The following is a 25,610-nucleotide window of genomic DNA, read 5'->3' on the forward strand; positions in this document are numbered from 1 at the left end:
CTTCAGTGTGAAACCATCTGAGGCTTCTCACTTTGCACATAGCTCAACTAGTTAAACATCAGTTTTTCACTTATGAAGCAAATCAATCATTGTTAAAATAAATTACCAACATCTCCATGCTGTCTAGATGCAATATGTGTATTTTCAGATTTTTGTTTCGATAACTGAATTTTTTACAGTGGTTTGAAATCTGCTTTTCCATGCATGGACAGCTGCTAAATCTGCACGTCTGGCTTAGTCAGTTTGTAAAACTACACATGACAGGAGTGATGTGATTGATGAAGGGGTTCTGGTGATGATGTGAGTGGCAGAGCTCTAGACCGGTTGAAGTTTGTGGTTGGACTTATGAGGGAAATCAAAAAGAAGTGAATTACAGTAATCAATATGGATGTAACTGAGGTGTGAACAAGAATGGCGGTACTGTGTGGTGTGAGGGACAGGTGAAGACAGTTAATGTTGTGTAGATGGAAGTAGGCAAGGATGATACCCAGACTCTCAACCTGCGGGGCAGGGGGAAACTAAGGAGTTATCAATATTGAGTGAGAAACTAATGATTTTTGCTAAGATGGATTAGGTACCAATGAGAAGTAACTCAGCTTTATCACTAATTAATTTGGGGAAGTTGCAGAAGAACCAGGATTTGATTTCCTGATGGCAGTCAGAAAGGGAGGTGGGTGGGAGGGTGGAGGTAGGTTTGGTGGACAGATAGAGCTGGGTGACATCTGCATAGCAATAGAATTTAAATTTGTGGAAGACGTAGCCAAGAGGAAGTAGAGAGATCATAACCAGAAGGGGACCCAGGACAGAACCTTGAAGAACACCGATTGTAACTGGAAGTCCGTTTTCTCTTCACATTGTTTTCTACTTCCCTTCCTTTCTTTCCTAACACAATGAGCACAACAATGACATACATTTTGAGTAAAACAGAACAGGCACTTGAGGTCTACATTTCAGGTAAAAGAAAACAGGACTAAATCTTCTGAATAAAGTAAATTTCTTACTTCCTTATCTACCGAGAGAAATGGGCATGCGACTGCCCTACCAGCAGCTAAAATTTTCACATATGTAGGTGCTCAGTTGAGTGACGCTATGATCATGGTAAATGATTGCGGTATTAGCTGCACCTGCAGTCTGTAGATGTGACTGTCAGGAGAAAAAACAACACTCCATGAAGATTATTACATTTTCTCCTTGATTTATCAGAAATTGGTCACAGGTCTGGATATAACCATCATTTAGTCTGTGCCCGGACCACAGACCGCATTTGGTAATGCCGGCCCTATGATTTACAAGCCCATGAATAGTGTTAGGTAGAAAACATAAAGTTATGTACTAAAGTAAAATTACTGTGGTTAGGTTTAGGACAAGAAACATGGTGTAGACATACTTTAAAATAACAGAGTTCACTCAGAGTTGACATAGTTCAGAACACTGGTCTCCTGGGTAAAGTCCTGTGTTTTGTGACCCAATCACCACCACAACCTGCTTCCTTAACGGATTGCTTCTATCTTTACTCACATGAGTACACTGGTCACACGATTGAAGCCTTCCAAAATACTTTGGTCATACACGTAATACTGGCTCATGATCATATGGGATATGTACAAATTTGTACAAACATTGCATGAAAACAGCCTGTGTGAATAATACTACTAATAATCTAATGACACAATATATAATAGTAACACTCATTACATTAACTTGTTTTTAATACATACTTTTATTGAAGTAACTTTTTTAGTGTAGGACTTTTACTTGTAACAGAGTATTTTTACAGTGTGGTATTAGTACTGTTGCTGAAGTAAAGAATCTGCGAACTTCCTCCGCTGCTGAAAGTGACAAAGACTCTGGATACTATTTCATCTTTTAGCTTCGTGAGGATGCATGTAGAGTGAGTTGATTATCAGACACAGAGAGACAGCGAGAGGCGTGGACCTTCCATCTGTTGCTGAATTTCACAGAACTCTTTCACTTAAACTGGAAAAGACAATCAAGTGTTCCTCTCATATGAGATACAATACATTACTGTACATTCTGTCAACGGATGCATGTGTGGAAACAATGAACTCTGTGAGCGTAGCACAGCTTTTTGCATTTATATTTGTTCTTATGGGAGCACGAAAAGCTGGAGCAGGCTTTTTTTCTCTTCTTGATTTAATTTAGGTATATACATCCACATTAAATACTGACTATGTTGCCTGACTTCAAAGCACCTTAAAGGGGCAGTGCACTGATTTTACCCATCAAGATACATTTATTCACCATGGTTAGTACTACTCAGCTTGTAAATACAGCTGTATAATGTATAATGATTCTGTGGCTCAAGTCTGAGAAAATAGCACCTGATAATGTCACAGTGATGTCATCTGTGTGAGGTGTGGCCTCAGGACTTGTTAAAGATAATTGTATGGATTGAACCTGATACAATACAAATAAAAACAAACAAAAAACTACTGAGGTAGTGATCCAAGTTATTTATTCCAGTGCATAAAGGCGCAGGTGTTTCCAGCAACCTCTCTATCAGCTCTGCTAAATTTCTGCTAAATTTATGCTCTTACGTCTATTTTGCAGGCCTTGGTGGTGCTTTTTGTGGTTGGCTTTGGACAATAATGGTGTGTGGCTGTGGGTCACTCATAGGGTTGATGAAATCAAATCACCACTCTGTAAACTCTCCTTCTGCCGACTTCTAGTTAGCTAACTGCTGGCTAGCTAGCTAGGTCGATGTTTTTAAATGTAAACGTCAGTAAGAACTGATGAAAGATGGAGAAGAAAGGACACCAACTGAAATAGCAGCCTGCTAGCCATTGTACAGGTGGTGGAAATAAACTGGACAACCTTTGTGCTGCATCATTTACCAGTGGGATATCAGGAACTGTAATATCCCTTCATTCATTGAAACTTGGCTAATTACAAAACAGTATGATTTAACCAGGTGAGTCATTTCCTATATGCCAATCTGACAAAGCAGAGGACTGGTGGGAATGAGAAGTACTGTCCCACTCCTGCTGTGGATCACTGCTATACACTGTTCAGAGTCGTGTTCGGGCCATACAGCCATCTTGTTGAGGTTGGGACGTCTGGACAGTTAAGTCATTCCACAACCAGAAATTAACATTACCAGAACCATCTGGAAACACTGACAATTATGGAGCAGCAGCCAACACTGTACAAATATGCAAAACAAAAAACAAAAACAAAACTGAATTACGGTGAACAGGTTAAAGGAGCTGATGGGATCACAATTCACTGGAGCTGTACCTTGTATAATTTTATAAGTATATGTGACAAATGATTGATTGATGGTAAAATGAACAGCAATATGCATTTCCATAGTACTGGTAGGCAGCGTTAACCAGCAACTGATGTAAGACTCATACGCTGGAAGTCTTTTTCTGCAGAAATACATCTAAAGATCACTGTAAACCTACACAGAGAAGGGAGTTATGGGTACCTGTGGGTCACAGAGACTCTCAGAGGAGCCAGTGGTCACACCTGCCAAAATTTAATCTCAGTGGAGCACTGCCACAAGCGACTGTCTAGCAAAGCAGAGGAAACTAAATTCGTTTTCAAGACACTTAATATGGTCACCTATCTTTTCTCTGTCCTGCTCATTTACTTTGATAAATCCAAATTATTTCAGGTTTTGAACAGATGGACTATATTTCTGTACACTGTCACCAGGATGAAACTGATTTCTTCAACATTTTCTGCATACCACCACTATAACCGTTGAAATGCAGTAGCATAGGTATGTCCTATTCTGATATAGACAGTTCACGCAGGTTTATTCCTAATCAGAAGATTTAGTTATTGTTGACAGTTGTCAGTCACGCTGCATAAAGGGGCAGCACTAGAACTGGCACTTATTTTTACACACAACTATCATTCACCACAAGGGCCAGGTTCTCTTCAGGTGCTGTGGAGACTTCACTGGCACTGCTAAGCACTTGCACTCAGTTAATTGCTGTCCACGTCTGTTTCAACAGGGCTGCTTGAAATGTTCTCCTCCTGACCTGCACTTCCCCTCCTAATAGTTTCCCACTCGGAGCCACGATGGCAGTGTTTTTAAACCATTAATTTTACCTCTGCTTACTATTGTTCCATCGCAGTTTAACACATAACTAGTCATGGACGTACCAGCAGGCCAGTATCAAAACAAAAATATTACTGGAAAGATGAAACTTACTTTAAATTATATTTCAGGGATCTCATAGTTTAAATATTTCATTCAAAATGTTGAATGTTGAAAAGGTGAAATAAAAGGATTATATATATATCCAAATTTATTTGATTTGAAAAAAACTGTAAGATTTATCTGCTAAAATGAGCTTTCATACCACCGATGGTACACACACCATGGTCTGAGAACCAGCGCTTTAGTGGATTCTTCAAGAGACAAATTTGTAGTACAAACAATGGATCACAGATCAGTTTTATAAAATTACCCTCCCCCTAAAATATAACAAATATTTTCTCTACATCTATAAGAGTCACATCTATAATGAGGTATTATTGGATTTGTGTAAAAGTAACTAATGATTACCACACTTGTGAGTCCTTCAGCAGCTCCTCTTGTAAACTCTGCTCTTGTGTTGCACATCATGTCAGGAGATGGGGGGTCCTTGACGTCAGAACTGACCAGCAAATTTACTTTTGGAAAGGTTACCAGCAGAGACTGAAGCTTCAGCTCTGACTCATTCGTACAGTAGATGGGAGTTGGTGTTATTTACACTAGGGACACTGGGTACATGTCCCCACCACCTTTAGAAGTGTGCAGCCGTCTCGTCAGTGATTTCTCATAACACTTGGTTTAGAGTGTGTCTCTGAAAAGACCTCTGCTTGGAGGACAATGTAGCCCTGAGACTTCACTCTACTCCTCTATCCCAACAAGAATCAGGACACCCTACCTCTATACATGATCACACATAGAAGGGGTAAGGGCTAAGTATGGGCAAGGGGTGGGTAGAGATTGGGCCAAAGTGACATGGATGGGACTACATTAGGGTGAGCCTGGGGCTGGGCAATATATCGACATTATATTGATATTGTGGCAGACTAGCTATGGTCTCAGATTTTGGATATCATAACATTGTAAGTGTTGTCTTGTCTGGTTTCAAAGGCTGCATTACAGTAAAATGATGTGTTTATTTGAACTGACCAAACTGTTCTAGCTGTTGTATTATTTGTATTACCCACTTAGTCCTCATATCCACATTACTAATGATTATTTTAAAAAAAAAAGTCTCATAATGTAAATATTTTATGATAGCACCAGTAGTCAACCCTACAATATCAGTGCAGTATTGATTGAGGTATTTGGTCAAAATCATTGTGTTATAATTGATTTTCTCCGTGTTACCCAGCCTGCAGTGAGCCTGGTCAAACCCCATTCAAGGATTAAAAGACTTTTGTTTTGCTGGTAGCAATCACTTCCCAGTGTAAGGGCCAGTACTCCCTTTATTCACATTAGATTTTAAAATTTCTAGAGTAATGCGAAGATACTGCTGATTGTTACACAATAAAAAAAATGCTTTAAAAAAAAAGCGTCTTTGTGTCAGATACCCAGTTGTCCCTCAGGATGGACATTTATTCATTGGTTACCTCTTTAATGTTAGGAGATCTCTTTTGTGCTAACATGAAAAGAAGTTCGGAGCAAAAGTACAGCACGTACGAGTTTTGTGGATTAAAAAACTAAACTTCTTGTCGGCAAGAGGGTCAGTAAGTACTGTCTGTATTTTCATTCTAAAGTGGCCATTTCCTTTAATGAAAGTGGCTAGCTTGATTAGGCGGCTCCTTGTCTGTTAAGCACTGGTTGGGTAGGAGTTGTATTGTTCTTTTGGAGCACTCTTTAATTTTAGTAGGTTTGTATTGTTTTAAAAGGGTAAGACCATTTTGCATCTGCCATTAGCCCACTTTTGCCTCTTTATTGTTGTGGTTACTGCAGACTGACCCAAATGCAGACACAGACTCAGAAGTAGATGAATATAATTCATTGTAAAGAATTGAAGGTGGGATGAGTGAGGAGGCAGCTGGCCAAGGCAGAGGGCAGAGAGTGATGAGCAATGGCTGACGAGACTGGCGAGGCGGTGGGTGAGGGGGGAATGGTGGCTGGTGGATTGCTTGTTGAGAGCAGGCAGGCAGGTTGAATGTGTTCCAGGGTAGCTGACTAAACGATACAGGGATGAGAGGATAAAGGACCACGATAGATGTACTGCAGTGTGATGAGCTTGATGGAAGACAGGTTTGAGTACTCAGTAGGTAACGAGGAGCCAGGAGAGAGAGAGTGAAGGAGTGCCACGCCCACGTCACACAGACACAGAGGGACAGACAGGAACACATAGGAGACACTGGGGAGGGGGAAAACACAGAAAAATATGAAGACAAAACTAGAGTCAGGGCTACGACTGTGACACTTATAAGTTGCAAAAGTTTCTCCTGTGATCCAGTGAGTTCTTATTTCCAGTGTTCTTCCTTTGATGAATTTTATGATTTTCTTGGAGACTGAAATGTCCAAATTATGGAAAATCCAGGATAATGATATGTAGCATAGTGGTGCTGGGTCATGGCCACAGAACACTATGGTCCAGTTAAAATAAACCAACACTGACAGCTGGTGGGAAGCCAGATGCAAAGTTTTCCAACCTGATAAAATAAAGGACATATCTTATCCAGTGAGTATGACAGGGAGGTGTCACTGATTTCCATGTGGTAAATATTAGATGTCAAGCCTGTAGGGTTGTTAAGGCTATGATATCCTCTCTGGGCTTGTGGAGTAAAGGAAATATAGGAGTCAATATCTTGATCCAGTATTTGGATATCAACGGGCAAAGCCAAAATGTGTCGATAAGATTTGCTGGAGACTGTCAACATCTATCACAGGCTGGAGAAAATATTCTCATAGAGTTTTGCAGAGAGAGCCTTAGTTTACAGATTACAGGAACATACCCACAAAATGATCACTTGTATATAAATAACTCACTGCATGTTACCTTGAATTTGTGAAGAAAATGTTGTTTTTCTTGTTTGCCTCAACAGTGACCGAAGAACCTAAAAATGGCAAAAATGCTTTATGTATGAATGTAAAGGTGCAACAGCAAAACTACATCAAAACATCCATCTACTAAATCTCACACACTTCCTGAAGTATACTCAGCCCTCATGTATCCAGTGGTATGCTCAGTACTTCCCAAACACATGCATTTTCACTTGAACCTTAGTATTTAAAATACACAGCATGACAAAGCATGGGTACTTGAATTGAATTGCATTCCATTGCATGTGTTTGGGAAGTACTGAGCATACTAGACTAGATAAATGAGACTGGGAATTTATTACAGGAGTTGTGGGTCAGTTTGTAAACGGATGTTTTGATGTAGTTTTACTGTTGTTAAATGTTGCATCCCATTACTTAAATTCATCAAGAATGTTATACAAACTATGATTTTGTGGGTGAAGTATTCCTTTTATGAGTCTAATATCCGACACCAAAGCAAAGCACTCTGGAAAGTTATCATGGCAGCAAATATTATATTCTTATTGATCCGCATTCATTTTACCAGGAATGTTCCCGCATGGACATGAAGACTGCAGCTGACATCGACATCAAGTTGCGTTGCAGCAAACTTTGAGCCAAGTTCAACTCTTTTCCTTTTTTTCTTTCAGTGTTGGTTCCCCTGCTACATTCCCGACCCTCTAATGAATGAGACAAATATGCCCTCAGTTATTTTAATGAGACCACGCTGTCGGCACAGCACGGACTCAGACACAGTAAAAAATAAAAGTTGAACCTGGCTTAACTTTCACTGCAACACAATGCAATGCTGTATAGGCTGCATAACAGCCTGTACAGAAAAAGGATGCATTTGTTAAAGAGGGAGAAAACATACCACTACTAGAATGCACTGCACCAGACCAACAAACATTCCTACCTGTGGCGGATGAAAGAAAACATGCCCATCTGAAACTATGGCGGCCGGCTGGCAAGAAACAACCTCATGTTACAGTTAAACAGTGACCTAAAACACGTTTCTCAAAACATTTACGGTGAGAAATAGACAACTCAGTGCTCGCTGCCTAGTTTTACTATTTGACCTCTGTTTTCACTGTGCAGGAAACAGTTTGCCACCCACTTCCTGTTCACAAACCTGTTATAAATAAACAAGACAGTAAAATATGTCTTTTAAAGGGAAATTTCGGTTTATTTCAACCCGTCTCCTATCATCCTAAATTTGTTTCAAGTGACTAGTGACATAAGTGACATATGACTGTGTGTGTGTGTGTGTGTGTGTGTGTGTGTGTGTGTGTGTGTGTATGTTTATATGTGGGGGTGGGAGGGGCAGGTTTTCAATATGTATGTAGTATTTTTGTTTGTTTTNGTCTTGTCCTCGGTCACATCCAGACCTTGAAAATAAGGCTGCAACCGCTCCCATTCCTTGCAACAGAGGCATTCCTCTTCTGTGGGCACTGGGGCACAGCATTCACAGGTACACCACCAATCTCCAGAGCTACGCAGCCTTGCGGCAGCCATTCCTCCTCTCTCGTCCTCTAACGTTACCTGTTGCGCCTCTCTCTCTCCTCCGTTCTTCAATTTCACGAAGCTCTTCGTCAGTGTATTCTGGCTCAAATAAATAAGGGCGGCCATCAAACTCTGCAAAATCAAATTCTGGCAAAAAGTCAGCCATTATTCTATAAATCTTTCATAAAATAAATGAATGAACCATTCAGGCTACTGTCCGGTTCTGCCTTGCAGCTGTTGCTGTTTGTTCTCGCAATATTTCGGCCGCGCTTTGGAAAGCAGAGCTAGATGGTAAACAAACAGCACACCGGTAAGGTAAGACAACACGTTTACATGTCGTTTTCTATATGTTCTCTGACATTTATCCTAACGATATGAGTCGGTCTTTGTGGAGAAAAAGCTTGTTTAGTGGACTAACTTTGCACTTGAAGGTTGCCCGTTCACATACGTTTTAAAAGGTCTGGCGCTACTATGCGCCCCGGCTGTATCTAGGCTAACGGCTAACATGCTAACTATTATTTCTATGTCACTAGTAACTTGAAACAAATTTAGGACGATAGGAGACAGGTTGAAATAAACTGAAATTTCCCTTTAAAGATTGTATTCGAGAAATAGGCAATACAGCAACACTGACTTGATATATATTTGATCAGCACGGCCTAGTTTTACTTTTTAATCAGATTTGGATTTTAATTAGAGTTTGGGGATGGGGGTTGGCAGCATGTGTCTGCAGTGGCGGCATGGGTGGTGGGCAATACATACAGAAGTACAGCCTATAGTTCAAGCAACAGCCCGAAGCCAGCAAAACTCAAGCCATTGCTTAAATGAAAGGAAGTGTACCACAGTTCATTTACACATAGCCTACAGCACTACCCACATTATTTTGATACAGAACTGGTTGATATCGGCAAAGTATCCCTTTAATACTGGAGTACTAAAGGGATAATTCCCTTCTATCACATGGTATGAAGGGGAGTGAAAGAAGAAAGAGAGCAGTGAAAACAGACTTCAACGAAGACCGAATGTAAGACAGCAAAAGGTTATAAAACACTGAAAAACTTTCTGAAAATTCCTTTGCAGCATCATCAAGTTTCTTGTTTGCAAACACATCTATTTTTGCTAGTGTGCGTACGACAAATTCCTTCACAGGAGGATAATGAGAAAGTGCTTTGTTTAGCAATAGCACAGCGAGAATAGTTGCATTTGGATTCTGAGGTTTCCTATATAGCATTGTCTTGTTGCCATTTGTGGACTCCAAACACCACTCTTTTGGCTACACCATTGTGACACAAGGCATTTTTGGATAACCCTTCTGTGAAGTAATTTGGTATACACACGCTATTTTAGCAAAAATAGTTTAGATCCAAGACTTGATAATGCTGCACAGAAAAGGTTTTTTTTGGCTTTTTTGCTGTCTTTCGTTCGGACTCAGTCAAAGTCTGTTTGCACTTATATGCTTTTATTTTTCAGCCACTCAGGTCTTCTTAATGCCATTCAAAAGACATTTTTTAAGACCACAAAGAGCTGAAGTGCTATATACAATTTATATTGTTTTTGGGGTACATAGTTCCTTTAGTACTGGTCTAACTGGGTCTCAAGCCCATATTCTGCACCCTGATCTGTGTGGTGGATGTCAAGCTAGTCTTGCTCTTGTAGAGTGAAGCAGCTGGAGGCCTCTTAAGCTGTTTGACATGATCCTGCTGTTGAGTGTGTGTAGGACACCTAGTTAAGGAGTTGCCTTTGCACCCTTGGGTGGTTCTGGTCCCGTATATGGCTCTTTTACCTTTTCTGTTGTATCTTTACAGTTCCTATACAGTGGTTGTTAAACTGTCTGGTGATTTTATTTTCTGCGCATACACTTTATTTTTCCATAACCCACCTTTTCTGTCTGCTTTCTCAAACTCCAATATGATGCTTAACATATCCTGCTGCTATCTTTTTCATAGAAATTCAATTTGTTTCCACTTTTCATGTGTCACACCCACCCACCCACCCACGCACACACACACACACACACACACACACACACACAGAGTCCTTATTTAACACCTGCTGTCAGTTAACCTGCCGCAGGCCACAGAAGCTGCTGTTGGGATAAAATGTGTCAGACCTGGTGTCAAAAAATGAAAGTAAGCATTGTGTGTGTGTTTCCATTAACATTAGGATTTGAACGGCCAAGTCAGTGCAGCAATGTTTTCCCATAATGACTCCCAGCTGTTGCAGAGACAGAGTGGAAATGTTAAAATTGTCAGGTCAACACAACTTGGGATGTAAACCGTCTGCCAGCTCATCTTTGATCGTAAAGGGTCGTAGTGATATTTAAATCCCATGTGCAGACTACAACCGACTGAATGTGAATGTATACTTGCAGGTATTATCTGTGTATCAGAGCCTAATATATCTTCTTCCTCTGTGCCACAGAGCTCTATTGAAAAACACATCAATGAGCCACACTGTTACACTGGGTGACATTTTCCTCTGTTACCACGAACACACATAGTTTATTTTGACTCAATCCCACATACACTCTCCTCCCTCACCAAATACTCACTAGAGCATCTAATGTGGATTAATCCATCGCTGAAAATAGGCCCCAACAAATTAACTGTTTCCTCCTGGTCATTTGATAAGTGATCAGCTGATTTAGGAAATTCTTGTAAACATGAAAATATGTATTTGTGTTTTTTAAAAATTTACCGTCAATTTTCAGTCACCTCTGGTCAGGTGTTGTTTGGGGCAGACAGACCCTTTGTTCCAAATGGCATACTTTTTCTTTGTTAATATCAGCAGAATGGGAGTAGGTTCACATGGTGTACGCATACAAATGTGACATATTACTTCGTCATAACATTGCTACTCAAACTTTGACCTCTTTGTCAAGGATCTGTCACAGTTTGAGCATGAAATTCTAAATAAGAAATATGAAAATGAATTAAAAGGGTATGTGATTTGAATCTTAACATTATCATTTAACATTACCTTTGAGATACAGCAAAACACCATTCACCAAGCTCATCAGAGATGGAGGTCCACAGAGGGCTCTGATGTTGGTACTTAGCAATGCGCAGTGTGTAGTTTTTAACTTTAAAGTAATACCTGCATGCATAGTTATGTCCTTTTGTTATATTTCAATGATTATTTTGTTCAGTTAAACAATTCCTATTCTTATTATTACTGTTCGACTGGTCATCAGTCACTTGAGTGTGCTGTCGTCTGTCATTGTGGATTCTGACAGCTTTCATCGAGCTGTCAACAAGCTGTCATCTGTCTGCTCAGTCTATGTGATGAATCTTCTGTTGTTGTGCAGAGGATTGTGGGTCAGAATAATCAGAAAAGCATGCTGGGTTGCATACTGCAAAATGTGATGCTGTAGAACATACATAGTATTTTTGGCACACTGCATTTGACATACCATTTGGGACATACCAAATCTTATTCTGGCATACTAAATAGTATGCTAGTGGGGGTACTGGAACACACAGAGAGTCTGAACTGTGAACTGCAGGAAAGATGACATGTTGCTGCTCTTTGACTGTGATGTCTTGGTAACTGGTTATCTAAATAAACAGATACCTGCATATCTGCAGTGATGTTAGGTTTTCAATGTAGTGAGTCCCTGAAACCCACAAGTTGTCATTTGAGGGGGTCCCCAATAAATGTTTTTTTTTTTTTTTTTGATAAATTGTAGTTTTAAACTTATTTGAAGTTTAATTATTCTAATTATGTTAGATTCAAGTATTTTTTAAAATGTACCTGAAAATTAAACAAATACCAAATCTGACAACTTAAGGCAAATTTGCAAGGACTTTTACAAGTCCCCAGGATTTCTCAGGACTGACAGGAACATGAGGACCAAACATGTTTGGCACTTTTTATGTGGGAAAACCATGTTAAACAAAATATTAATCATAGCGGAGTTTTTTCACATTCTTTAGAAGATGTCTGGAGGGGCACTTTAACTAAAACTAAACGTAAACCCTTTCATTAAACCTAAACTAAACTGAAAACAGATTCAACAAAGCTAAACCTCTTTTATTGATCGTTATCTGCTGATGAAGCTCATGTGATACGATAGAAAGCTCCAAACGCTAAATTGACCTTGTGGTGACACTGTTTTGTTAAACCTGTCTGTCTTTGTCCTTCCAGACTCTATGACGGTGCGGAGAGGAAAGAAGCTCAGCATCTCCATCCAGGAACACATGGCCATTGACGTTTGCCCTGGCCCTATCAGACCTATCCGACAGATCTCCGCCTACTTCCCCCGCCTGTCCCCCACCTCCCCTGGCCCCGTGTCCCCGAATCCCGCCTACTCCCCCTTGGCCCTCAGCCCCGGCTCTGTGGCCTCAGGGATGGGCGGGTCTCACCTCCTGTCTCCTCTGCTGGCCCACGGCCGGCCCGGCGGTGGTGGGTCTTTGTCTCTGACCAGCAGCGTGGACACATCGGTGGAGATCAACAGCTCCGACAGTGACGACTGCAGTGAGCTTCGCTGTTGGCATGTGTCTGTCTGTGTGTTACTGTGCATCTCTATACACCTGTAGTGGCTTTCTGCATGTCGCATCATGATTTTTCATACTATAGTTCAGGCGGAGTTGGCTTACGGGAAGTTGTCTTGTCAATAGCAAAGTTTCGCCTCCAAATGCGTCTTCAATTTTAAACAAATTTCCAGAAAATTGGCAGAAGAAAAAGCAAATGTATGCATGTGTCCATTGATAATGGATTATTTGGAGTTGGTTTGTTGAGATAAAATGTAGGCGGTGTTAATTTCTCCTGTCAGGTGCCATTAAACCACTGCAGAATAAGAAGACGTAATTAAAATGGTGGGAAAATATGTGGGAAACATAATAGAAATATATGACATAACTGTTTGTTTCATGTGTTAATGTGAGGAATGTTACAGTCTCCACATTGCTCCACACAGATCTCATGTTTTCAGCTCTTCACTAACATTTAAGTCATATCTACCTAGTATTTTTCTGTTGCACTTTCTTGCATTTTGTTTATATTGATATACTAACTTTCCAACCTCAAGCAAGCCTGAAAGACCTTTTTGAAATATTTAGTTTTTCTTTCTTTCTTTTTTTTTTCTCAGCATTTCCACTTGGGTTTTTTTTATGCCCAAGCTGAAAATGTGTGTATGCTGAACTTCCTCAAAGACTCTAAGAAAAAAATAAAACTTTATGTAACTCAAGGGAACTTGCAGATGCAGGAGCAGTTAAAAAGCAGAAAAGAGAACAAATATATGAGTGCATATAAAAAATAAAACAATAAAGATTATTCTGAATGTACAAAAAACAAAAAAGATACAAACAGTGCCAGAATGTAAACAGATGAATGACAGGTGTCATAAATATAACTTGTTAACACTGAGGTGCAAGTTAGTCAACAGCAAAGATCATGAATAAATGATCAGATGCAAAGTGAACTTTCCTAACTTAGAGTTAGATTGTTAGAGAAGATTTTGCAGTCGGCGTTCATTCGCCAATGAACACAGTGTTTCAGATGTTAGCTAGAAATGCATGGCAAGGGGTCCAAAAGCAGAATTCACATATCCAGGTCCCTGAGATGAGTCATTTCCTTTTGGGCCCACAAATTAAATGTAAAATTTTGTAATTTTGTTGTAAATACTTCTACTATAAAGCATTTCATGGTAGCTTGTCAGAGATATTTTAAGTGGATGGTGTTCTGCTCAGGGACTATAGGACTGAGGGGATGCAATGATGCTGCTGTGTGATCAATAAAACAAACAAACACAAGAGTCCAATTTATCTGACCAGCCACAAGCAAATGACCAGTTTACCCCAGAGTTGAGATCAGATACAACTAATGAATAATTCATGTCTCTATGACAAAATAACATTAATAATACAACACAAGCAAACCTTGAGAAGCTCATGTGTGTGTTTTCGTGAGAATACCTCCATCTCTGGTGGATTACAGACATTTAAAGAGTCTGATGAGGCAGCAGGCTGCAGACAAAAGCTCCGACTGCAGCTAAAACATGATCTATGCCTCTGAGACGCCTCAAATGTGTTGGAATTGGCTTTCGGGTTAACAGCATCATCCTGCTGAATGAATGAATGATGAGTTTCCTGAGAGGTGAAGGAGAGCAGGGAGGAGATCGTTGCTTCAGCTTTAAAATAAGAATAAATTGTGATGAATGACTGGGGCTGAATGCAGGTCCCAGAGCTGCTGACATGTTTTCAAGCTCCTCTGTGATTCAGATCCACTCTAAAGTAAGACTAATTAGGGGTTTTATTTACTCATTAACATGTATTAATTATCAGATTTATTTTCCAGTCACTGGCTGATGATTTTGCTTGTTGTATAATAATTAGATTGTGTCAGTTTGACAGTCTGTCTCATGTCTTTAACACCACTGAGTACAGACGTGAAAAAGACCCCCCACAACTCCACAACTCTGTGGTCCTTTTGTATCTTTGCTGGGGGTTTTGTGTCTCTTTGTGGTCAACCATTTGTTGTTTTCTTGCATTATTTTGTGCTTCTCTGTAGTCATTTTGCATCTCTTTGGGTTGTTTTGCAACTTTTTGAATTCATTTTGCGTTACTTTGTGTCTCTTTGTTGTCATTTTCTATCTCTTAGTAGTAATTCTGCATGTCTTTGTAGTCATTCTGTGTCTTTTTATTGTTGTTTTCTGTCTCTTTGTTGTCATTCTGCACCCCTTTGTAGTCCTTTTGTGTTGTTTTGCGATCACTGGTTGATCTTATTTTTTAATAATGAAAATTTGACAGTCAAGTAACTAGGACGCTTCAATCTATCATAAAAGAGACTATCAATAACATTTTTTTTTTGTTACAGTAAGTCCTTTGTGTAGAAATGATCCCAACAGAGACTTCCTCCACAGGCTCAGATTTCATCAGTGCACAGCAATATCACTGTGCGGTGACGTCTTTAAGATGGTGAAGTACTGCGTTTGTTTGTGCAGTATGTTTTTACAGCAGCCGGTCGTGTCTGCCCCGGGCTGCTGGAAGTCAGTGTAGGTGGGTGGAATTAGAACCATAAGAATTCAGATTAAAAAAAACAAAACATGTAAATGGAAAGTGCACTGACTGCTTTTTTTATTTCCATTTTGTGTTGAGGACTGCAGTGGAGTCAGCAGAGAGGAGAAACAGTGTTCATCCTACTGTAGCTCTGAGATTTGTATCTGTTCTCTCTGCTTGTTAGATCAGAACAGCCCAGTCGCCAGAAGAAAATGTTGTTGTGGTACATTTCTTCAAACCACAGATATGTTACATTTTACACATATCATATCAATGTTTCTAAAGTGACATAGTTTTGATTACACGTGTATGAGCTGTCATTGGGAGGTGGAGGGGATGGCTGATGGCCTGACACCTATACGAAACAGCTGGGAAGGTGAGGACCCCTGTTGGTTGTTTTTTAGTGACTCATCCCTGCATTTCCAGCAGCTTGTGCCACCAACAATGGGTGTTTTTAGCAAGCCATCAGTGCATTTTGATTGTGCCACCAAGATGGAAAATTGTTTGTTTTCAGTGGTAATTAGCCCCTTTTCCACCAGCATTTCCAAGAACTTTTATTTCTAGGAATTTATTTACCTGGGTAAAAGAATTCCTGGTAATCCATGTGGTTAGCGTTTCCACCTCACCTCAAAGTTCCGGAAAATTTATTCAAATCAGGCTGATGACATAGATGATTCGGTGTGTGCCCTGTATTTGGCTCTGCCAGCTTATTGGCTGGTAACATAGTGCTGGTAGAGAGAGGAGGGGGTGTTTGTCCCAGCCAGCAGCTAAGTTTAAAAGTATTTTAAGCTAAGTGTCAAACTAAGTTAGTCTACATACAGACAGCTGTCCTTTTAGTTTATTAGTAACAATTCGCTATCAGCTGAACTAGCTGTCCTTGTGTAAAACATAACGTTAGTGTTGGTGGATGAGAGACTGTGGATGGAGCATTTTAAAATATCGCTGTCTACATGTTTACATGTTTATATGTAAAGTTTACATGTTATATGATAAAGTATTGGCGTCTTACTCGCTAAGGTTTAATTGCACTTACAATAACGAGTGTAGCTGCTGTCAACTGTTTCCACCACGGTTGCTCAGCTGTTCACTGATTACCGTATCGTGTGTGTGTGTGTGTGTGTGTGTGTGTGTGTGTGTATGAGGTAAGCCCCGGCACAGAGCGCAGAGGAGAGGCTGCAGGATGATAATGAATTAAACCAAAATGTGTAAAAGTACAGATAAAAGAGCTGATACCGTTGGCGCTTATCAATACTACGGTCTTTGATAATTTAGCCCCGTACTGGGTTTCGGTACCCATCCTTAATCAAAACAAAAACGAAGTGAAGCTTGTAGAAATTAAATAAAGTTTGCCGCCACACTGGCACGGAAGTGCGGAATGCTGCAAGTGTGTGTTCCACCAATCAGCGTTTTTCAGCACACAGCCCCGCCCCTCATAATTCCGGGGAATGTGAAAAGTCCTACCCCCTACTAGGTACTTTTCTCAGGGAAAGTTTGGGGTTGTTTTCTATTAAGATGTTTTTTGCACCTGAACATAACATTTTAACCATAGCATTATTAAAATGTGAAGAAACATAAAGTTTTAATGTACCTGCTATAAAATAGTGTACAAATGTTACATATCCATGGTCTGCAGAAACATACAATGCCAACATTTATTCTGGCAAATGGTGTGATTCGAATCATTTTACTGAGGATATCTAAAATTAATTGTCATTGGCAAAGAGTTTTGCTCAGTACCACACTTTCACAGACATCTAAGTACAAGCAATAGTGTTATCACACTCAACCTGTTTAGATTCCCCATCCATTCCAATGGACATACATTTTCTAGGATGACTAGATCAATGATTACTGTTTTCTGACTCCACCCAAATGCACAGACTTATTTGATGGCATGTCTATGAGCAAATCACAGGGTACCACATCATCTAAAGTGGACTGCAGAAGAGCCACGCTTCCTTTTTTAACAAGCATGGTCAACTGTGTGGCAAGGAGGGAGCGCAAGGCTTAATTCAGTTTATTAATCATATTGTAAAAGTGCATTATTTGTGTTTAAACAGTTGTAAAAGTAAACATGAGATGTTACATTACTTATACATGTCAAAAAATCATATAAAGATTTGTAGCTTTATTCAATTTTTTTTGAGGAATATCCATCTATTAGAATGGATGGTGAGTCTGAATGTCACCGGAGAAATTTATAGGAAAATAGCGTTTAAATGGGACAACACAGTCAAAATTCTTAAATACTGTTCTAATTTGATTTTCTAATGATACCATTAGCTTACAGTGCATCCTATTTATTATGTACACATAATATTTATCTTAGGAGGTTTTAAACATACTGCTTGCATGAGATAATTCAGAAATTATGGATATTTTGAGTAATGATGACAAAAACAATACAAATGAGAACAGCCTGATTAAAATGCAATCAATGCAATGTATATAGGGCTTCTGGCCGCAGCTAATTTGCAGTCTCTGCCCCTGGTTAGGCCTTTGGGAGGTAAAACAGCATGATAAAACACTACTACAAGCTTAGAGATCCACAATAAAACAAATATAGTCTAAAAACCACAACAAACAGTGTCTGAAACAACAAAACAAAACAATTGTAAACGACAACGATGCATCTTAGGGTCCTACTTTATCTTTCATTCAGCCAACAAATGCACACTGAAATTTGGAAAATAGTCTAAACAGTGGCATAGTTAGCAGATTCTGTTGTGTTGGTTGGGTTAGGGTTAGGGTTGGTCTGAGTCTTCAGCTCACTGGATGAAAAGTGATCTGATTGGCTTTAAAGGGGCAAAAAGCAAAATCGTTTCACTGCTAGGTTTGCTGTTGTGCACTGCCTGTAGACCAAAACAAAGTGTGTCATGAGCCACACCTCCCTCTACCTCTGCTTTCCAAATTGTAGCCCCTTTAGCTCTCGCAGTGCTCTCCACCTTGGAAATGCAAGGCCAGTGTTAAAACTTCTTCGCCAACGTTTTGTTCCGCTCTCCACCATTTCGCTTTGAAAATACGCGCTGCCATTGCTCACTGGCTGTAGCCTTTTATAGGGAGGGAGGGCCAAGGGCTCCGAGAGGAGGGAGGAGGCGGCGATTCACATGAATGTACATGAACGCGCAGCCGGACCGGCTTGTAAACAAGGGGCTGGAGATCAACACAGAGAGAGGGTGTGTGACGTCATGCTATACTCCAGATGAAATTACACCTGTAGTTCTTCACATAGCGATTTTTTAATTCCTTCAATCTAGAAATTATGAATTTCTGCTTATAGCCCCTTTAACATTTTATGCTGTTTTTTTCTTTTTAAAAGTAAGTAAAACAACGCAAGCTAAAATGTACTGGGCTTAAATGTAGAGTAGTAGAATTATAAAGTAATTTAAAATGCACATACAAGGGAGGAAGCCACTTAAAATAAATGCATTGTACTTACTGACTTTCCATGTCTGCATAACTGAAACCCTAATCATTGTTCTAGGTTTCAAGTCTTTTTCCCACTCAGATTCACTGATGCAGGACTAAAGCTGCCACTGCTGATATGCTGCTGCTGATTCACGACCACAGTTTCAGAATTAGGATGCAAATGATCAGAAGTATCTCTCGGACAACAGCTGTGATACTGATATCCATTTCATTTCATTCAGCTATGGAGGAGTAATAAAGGAAAGTTGTGTCAGCTTTCCAGAAACCCTCTCTGGGAAAATACACTGACAACAGAAAGCTAGTGCGACCATAGATGTATTATTCAGACAATGAGCCAAAGACAACAACCATCCCCACCCCCGGACATGTAAAAGACCCCCCACCACGCAACATAACAGCAGGAACCCCAGACTCAAAGAGACAAAAAACAACTTCAAACGGCTGTGTCTGTTTTTGTTATTCAATTTTGTTTGTGTTATTGCTATTTGTCACTTTGTTGTCATTCTGTGTCTCATTGTGGTTGTTTTGTGTCTCTGTGGTTTTCTTTGTTTCTTCATAGTCATTTCTGTCTCTTTGTGGTCGTTTTTTGTCTCTTTGTAGTTATTTTGCATCTTGTTGTGAATCTTGTTTGTCTCTCTTAGCAGTCTGTGATTGTTTATCATCTATTTGTGGTGATTTTACATCCCTTAGTGGTCGTCTCTTTGTAGTCGCCTCTCTTGTAGTTGTCTCATGCTCTTTGTAGCCGTTTCATGTGTCTTTGCAGTCATTTGATTGACTCTCCAAGCAGTCACTTCAGATGTTCTTGTTTGAGATCAGCAGAAGCTAAACAGGATGTGGGCAAGACTCCAGGTTGATAAACACACGGCAGTTTACAGAAGCTTATAGTTTAGTGTAAGAACACAATATGTTGTGTAAGCAGTGGTTTGTTGGTATTTATGAGAGCTGGTGCCTAAAATAAATGTTTGTCCTAATCCCCGTGAATCACATTCTCTCTGTGTCTTCTTATATAACTGCACTGGAAGAGCACCAGGTTGTGTGTGTGTGTTCGTGTGTGTGTTGTATGAACATGTACCTTTTCACGCAGTATGTATGCATGTTTGTAAGAAGCCTTGACGAATGTGTCTCCTCTGCTTCTAAGAGGATTTTTCATGTTGACATGTGATGTGTTGTGTTCAGGTTCATGTGACAGCTGCTGCTCCACTCAATTGGATTTCCATCTTCTGAATGCATGCTGAGATATTTCTCTGTTCTCCTGCATGCTTTCAATTTATTCTGACTGATTTTCAACAATGCCGTTTTTTTCTGACGCTACTGATGCGATGCTTGTAAATCATGTTTTTTTTTTTAATGAATTATGATTATTGTCTTTTTCCTGTGTTATTTCCTCAGCTGCTCTGGGAACGCTGGAGTTTGAGCTGAAATACGAGCAGAGCTCCAGTGAGCTGCACTGCACTGTGCTTCGGGCCAAGGTAAGAACGCTCTCCAAACCATGATCATTAATGTGCTGCTCTCACAGCCTCCACTCGTCTGGTCTCTGGCTTGCCACCAGATTTTGGGACCTGGCTGCAGAGATTTGTTCCCATTCAGACACAAGAGCTTTAAGGCCTCAGTGTGCTTTCAGTGAAGTGCTTTTTGGATCAGCTTTTTCAGCAGTGGAATCTGCAAGCTGTCTAAAATATCATTGTGTGCTGTAGTATTAAGATTTCCAAAAGAGCCCAAATACACAAATACTTTTGAAAATGGTGCTACATAACCAAAGAAAACAGAAAAAAGGGCTGTGGTCCTTTTTCTCAAAAGGGAGAAAACCTACAACTACCAGAATGCACTGCACCCCACCAAACCATAAATGCTCCTGCTGGTAGGTGATGTAATGTGAGCTGTCCTTCTGAAAACACTATGGCAGCTGGCTGGTAACAAATGATCTTGTAGTTTGACAGCCTTCCACAATGCAGGAAACAGTATGGCCCCCATTTCCCGTGCACAAATTCTCATATTACAGCTAAACAGTCCACTAAAATATGTTTCTGAAAACATTTTAGGTGAGAAATAAGCAATACAGTAGCAGCATTGTAGTTTATATTTAGTCAACACTGCCTAATTTTACTGTTTAATCTGAGTTTGGTCTGAGTTTGAGAGCGAGACAGAGAGGGGCGGCTCTTGATCTAGAGAAAGTAGAAGTAGAGTAGAAATACTCTGTTACATTCAAAATAAATGGCCCGTTTTAGAATAATATACATTATATTATCAATTTTTAATTGTTAATGCATTAATGTGTTCATTACTTTAATGTTGCAGCTGGTAAAGGTGGAGCTCATTTAAATGACTTTATATACTGCTCATTAGTTTAATCTATAATCACACATTATCGTTTATTAATAAATAACATTTTGTGTTGATAATCTCCATCTGCAATTTAGCTATTGTTATTGAATAAATGTAAAGCAGTAAAAAGTAAGATATATCCCTCTCACATGTATTAGAAGCAAAGTTTAAAGTGGCAGAAAACGGAAATATACAAGTACCTAACAAACAATGATGTTACAGGTTGGGGCCCCTGGGATATTTAATAGCCGGGAGCCCATGCTGTCTCTCTAATGAGAGACTTTATCCAGATAACGTCCTTGTGCTCATCCCCTGTTAACAAGTGCATTTAACTGCTGCATGTTACTCTATCGCTATCGCTGTGAAACCGAGTATGTTCAAGAACCTCATTCAAAACATCCTTGATATTTGTAACAACTCTGTTAACTAAAGGTGCAGTCTTGGAACACAGTCTTTCTCCACAGTATGTCATGAAGCTAACTTAAAAAACAAACTAATGGGTTGTTCAGTATCTCTGTTTTAAGTGGCCTTTAACAAGCATTTCCCATAAGCCCACAGTAACAGGTTAAATGTCATGGCTCAACAAGAAGTGAGTTGAGTGTCTCAGACATAATGAACAATGTAGAATGTTTTTTGCCAGTTTTTTAGTCAGTGCTTTTTGATTTATCACTGTTGAACTTTGTCAAAATTACAAAGGTTTTTATTTCTAATATCAGTTGCTGTAGTGGAGCTGACTTATCTAAGAACATGGAAAGTAAACTTTAGGAACATGCTTCATTTTTTCAGAAAAATCGATGAAAGAAATGTTGAATGAGAGATTGCATCATGTTGCAGAAGCTAGACAGGAAGTGACATCAGCTCTCACAGTGTGAATCAGACCTGTAACAAATTCAATTCAGCTTTAATGTTGCATGAACCAAAGCACAGCTATCGGCTTATTGCTGTAAGTCGGGTGCTGCTGGCTCAAAGAGGCTTCTTACCTGGGCATCCTGTGAAATGACACAGCTTGACATCATCAGTGGCTTTGAACACCACCCTTGCCAAAATATACTAAGGAACTCTACCCCCTCTCATCTTTCTCCTTAGAGGCAGGACATTGGGTTTTGATGCCCCTCTACCTCCTTTATGTATTAATGTGTCTTGTTTACATGTGTGTGCCTCCTCTGTGTTTATCTGTTTTTACCAACAGTCGCTGGCTGAATTGGAGATGCTACAGCTGTTAAAGCAACATGTTCTCACTCTCACCTCGTCACATATAGTCATGGACTTTCCATGTTGAGATATGATGTGCAAGGTACCCTGGGTGCATTGGATTTTTGATGATCTGGGAAGCTGTGTCAACTTTGGCCTGTTACTTGTATTGTCTCTTTTTAAAATACACTTCCGTTTTCACAGGAAATATACAGTTTGCATACAGTCACTACGCTGACACAACACAGTGAATTAACGTCTTTTCCTTCAACAACAAACGCATGTGGTTATGGTTTGCCAACGCATGTACGTGGTTGAGTTTGGGACAAAAGAACAGGGTCTATCTTTACAGTCATATGGGAAGCGAACACCGGCCTCTGAGGTGAAAGTAGGTGGCTGTTGGACCCATCCAACACCCCTCCCCCCACCCTATATGGATTTCCACCCACTTAACTTACGTTGTTGTCCTGCCGCATTTCCCTCTGTTGCTCCTGGGCACCATTATACAATAACGGTGACCGGCCACTGATCATGCTGACATGAATGGACAGCTTTTTTTCCCTGGTGTCTGATGCCAGAAGTTATTGCCCAAGTGCTGGTATTTGATGACTTCGGAGTGAGACTGGGTTGGTTAAAGGAACTTTTCAACCAGCTCTGTCATCCCAGTATGGGCAGTGTGTGCAGATGAACAGTGTTTGCCTTTCCGCTCATCTGCAAGCAAAAGCCAAACTCCATTCATGTGCACACACTGTGATGACAGAGCTGGTTGAAAATTGACAAAGTCTCCCTTTAGCTACCTGTCACTATTTTCCAAGCTACTGTAACTGTCATATTTCACAGTGGTTGTAGCAAATCAGTCAGAGCACCCAGACGTTAATTGCACATTGTTCCAATGGCCTATTGTTCTGAAATCCCAATAGCGTGTTTGAAATGTCCCATGAAAGCCCATCTTTCCAACAGTCCATTATCCCAAAAACAAACGCCCATTGCTCCAAAGACCCATTGCTCAGAAAATACACAGTCTCCCTTACATATCACCAGATCTTCCCCGGGTGCAAATTTTTTTCCTACTATGGCAAAGGCTCGACTGGCCTTACTCTGCATCTGATTGGCTAGTACTCATTGCCTTCATTGGATGGGTTGGTTACAATTAAGCATGAGGATTGAGCTTTGTTGGGGTAAGGGTATTAAGGTAAGTCAATCAGAGGCAGAGTAGGACAGGTCATGCCTTCAACATACTGTAGAAAAAAAATTGTGGCAGGGCCAACTGCAGGCCACAAATCTTTGTAACTACAGGGAGAGTGTGTATTTTTTAGTGCAGTGGGCATTTGTTTTTGGAATAACAGACTGTCAGACAAATGGGCTTTGGTCCAAGGGGACATTGTTCAGACTACTGGGGTTTTAGAACAATGGGCCATCAGGACAATGCCATGGCACCAAGCAAACTGCCCCTGGCTGACTACTGGTTAGTAAACTTTCTGGTGATTTAGTTTCTGACTGGCAGGCAGAGGTGGAGGGACCATGGGGTAAATCCAAGTGGCAACCTCGAGGGCTGAAAAATGAAGCCAACACAAAGTGTCAGAAACTACAGTTCTTTGAATGGCTGCTTGAGGCTGGCTCCAGAAGCCAGTCAATCCCCACAGACCGCCATGTTAAAATGCTCAACAGAAATAAACATGTTTACAACCTGGTACAAAAAACAGTTTGGGTCTCTACAGGCTAATGACAACTGTACAGGGAGTGAATTTTTTTCATAACTCACCCGTTTATAGTTTGTTAAGGCTTGAAGGTACGCATAATTAAGGGAGGGGTCGCTTCGAGTAACAGGCTGTCTGCTGATGGTGTCCTCAGTTTCTCAGTCAGATCCACCCCTTGCCCCTCCACAGTCCTACCTTATTGTTCCACTATGGTCACTTCTGGCTCCAAGAAAACACAAGATGGCGATGACCAAAAACTCGAGGCTTTACAGTCTGTGGATAAATCAATGGGTGTGCTTGCTAGCTCGCAGTGTTCTCAATCAATGGTGCTTGCTGGCAGTAACCTGGCAGCCAATCAAACATCTATGTCAGGTAGCCTGCTTTTGAAGTGGGCATGGTTTCATGAAAAGTGTGTTGGAAAAATGATACAAGCAACTAGGGAACTGTTCTTTAATCAGGACCCCCAACTAAGGTAAATCCAGCTTTGTTTAACTGACTGGCTTCAAAACAAACCTCTCTGCCACAACAATGTAACAACACCAGCAGAAGTATCATAATTCAGAGCCAACTGTCTCACCAGAGCTCTATTAAAGTGTCAGAAATAATAACTGCGGACTGTAAAAAGACAACAGGCCGCACCGCTGTTAATCTACAGGCTCGTTGGAGCTGAGGGACAATTCACCAGACACCTGATACCTGTCAATGCGCTCAGTGTATGTATGTCTGTATGTGTGTATGTGTGTGTGTGTGTGTGTGTGTGTGTGTGTGTAGGAATCTGCTCAGCGGTGATCTCAGTGGACCGTGATCAGTCATCTCAAACCTGACACCTACTCTGAAGCTCTGCTGCCTCTTATCTCACCTGCCGACATTTAACACCCACTGTGGGACTCAATGAGACGGAGCGCCTGACTGACTCAGCAATTCACAAACCAGACTAATGCAATTTTTGCTGAGAGCACTGCAGGACTGCTCTCTACTCCTGCCACAACTCTTCTATCATATTTATACTTGTATTATCATTATGCTCCAGCCTCAGCCACAGTCACATGGGAAACAAGACTTTTTGTTCCAGTGAAACTTATTGACTAAACCTCACATTAATCTGTACAGCAGACTGAGATGTTACAGGTCTGATAATAAGCTTGAATTTGCACTGAAATACTACCAGGGATTTTATTGATATTTGACTCTACAGCCTCCACAGCTCTCTGCTTGGTGAGGGGGGAAAAAAGAAAAACAAATTCCAGCTGATTTACAGATGAAGAGAGCTTATTTAATTAAATAAAACACACTAACAACTCAAAGTACACGTCAAATAAAATTTCTCCAGACATGTTTCTTGTTATTTTAGGTAGTTATTATCACGCTAATGTATGTTCAAGTGTTCATTTCCCCCGATAAGTTGGTTTTAATTCGTTATTTGATTCTATAAACACAGTCTGACCATCTCGAGCTTTT

The 25,610-nt window shown here is 40.3% G+C and overlaps 1 protein-coding gene across 1 annotated transcript in view; it reads left to right on the plus strand.

Moving 5' to 3' along the window:
* Positions 1-25,610, plus strand: part of doc2a (double C2-like domains, alpha) — a 102,010-nt gene that overhangs the window by 12,823 nt on the left and 63,577 nt on the right. The window contains exons 2-3 of the mRNA XM_050069156.1: positions 12,662-12,991; positions 20,332-20,411. Coding sequence (XP_049925113.1) covers positions 12,662-12,991; positions 20,332-20,411 — 410 coding nt within the window. The remainder of the gene's footprint in view (positions 1-12,661; positions 12,992-20,331; positions 20,412-25,610) is intronic.

This window comes from Epinephelus moara, chromosome 18 (assembly GCF_006386435.1).
Source record: "Epinephelus moara isolate mb chromosome 18, YSFRI_EMoa_1.0, whole genome shotgun sequence".
NCBI lineage: Eukaryota > Metazoa > Chordata > Actinopteri > Perciformes > Serranidae > Epinephelus > Epinephelus moara.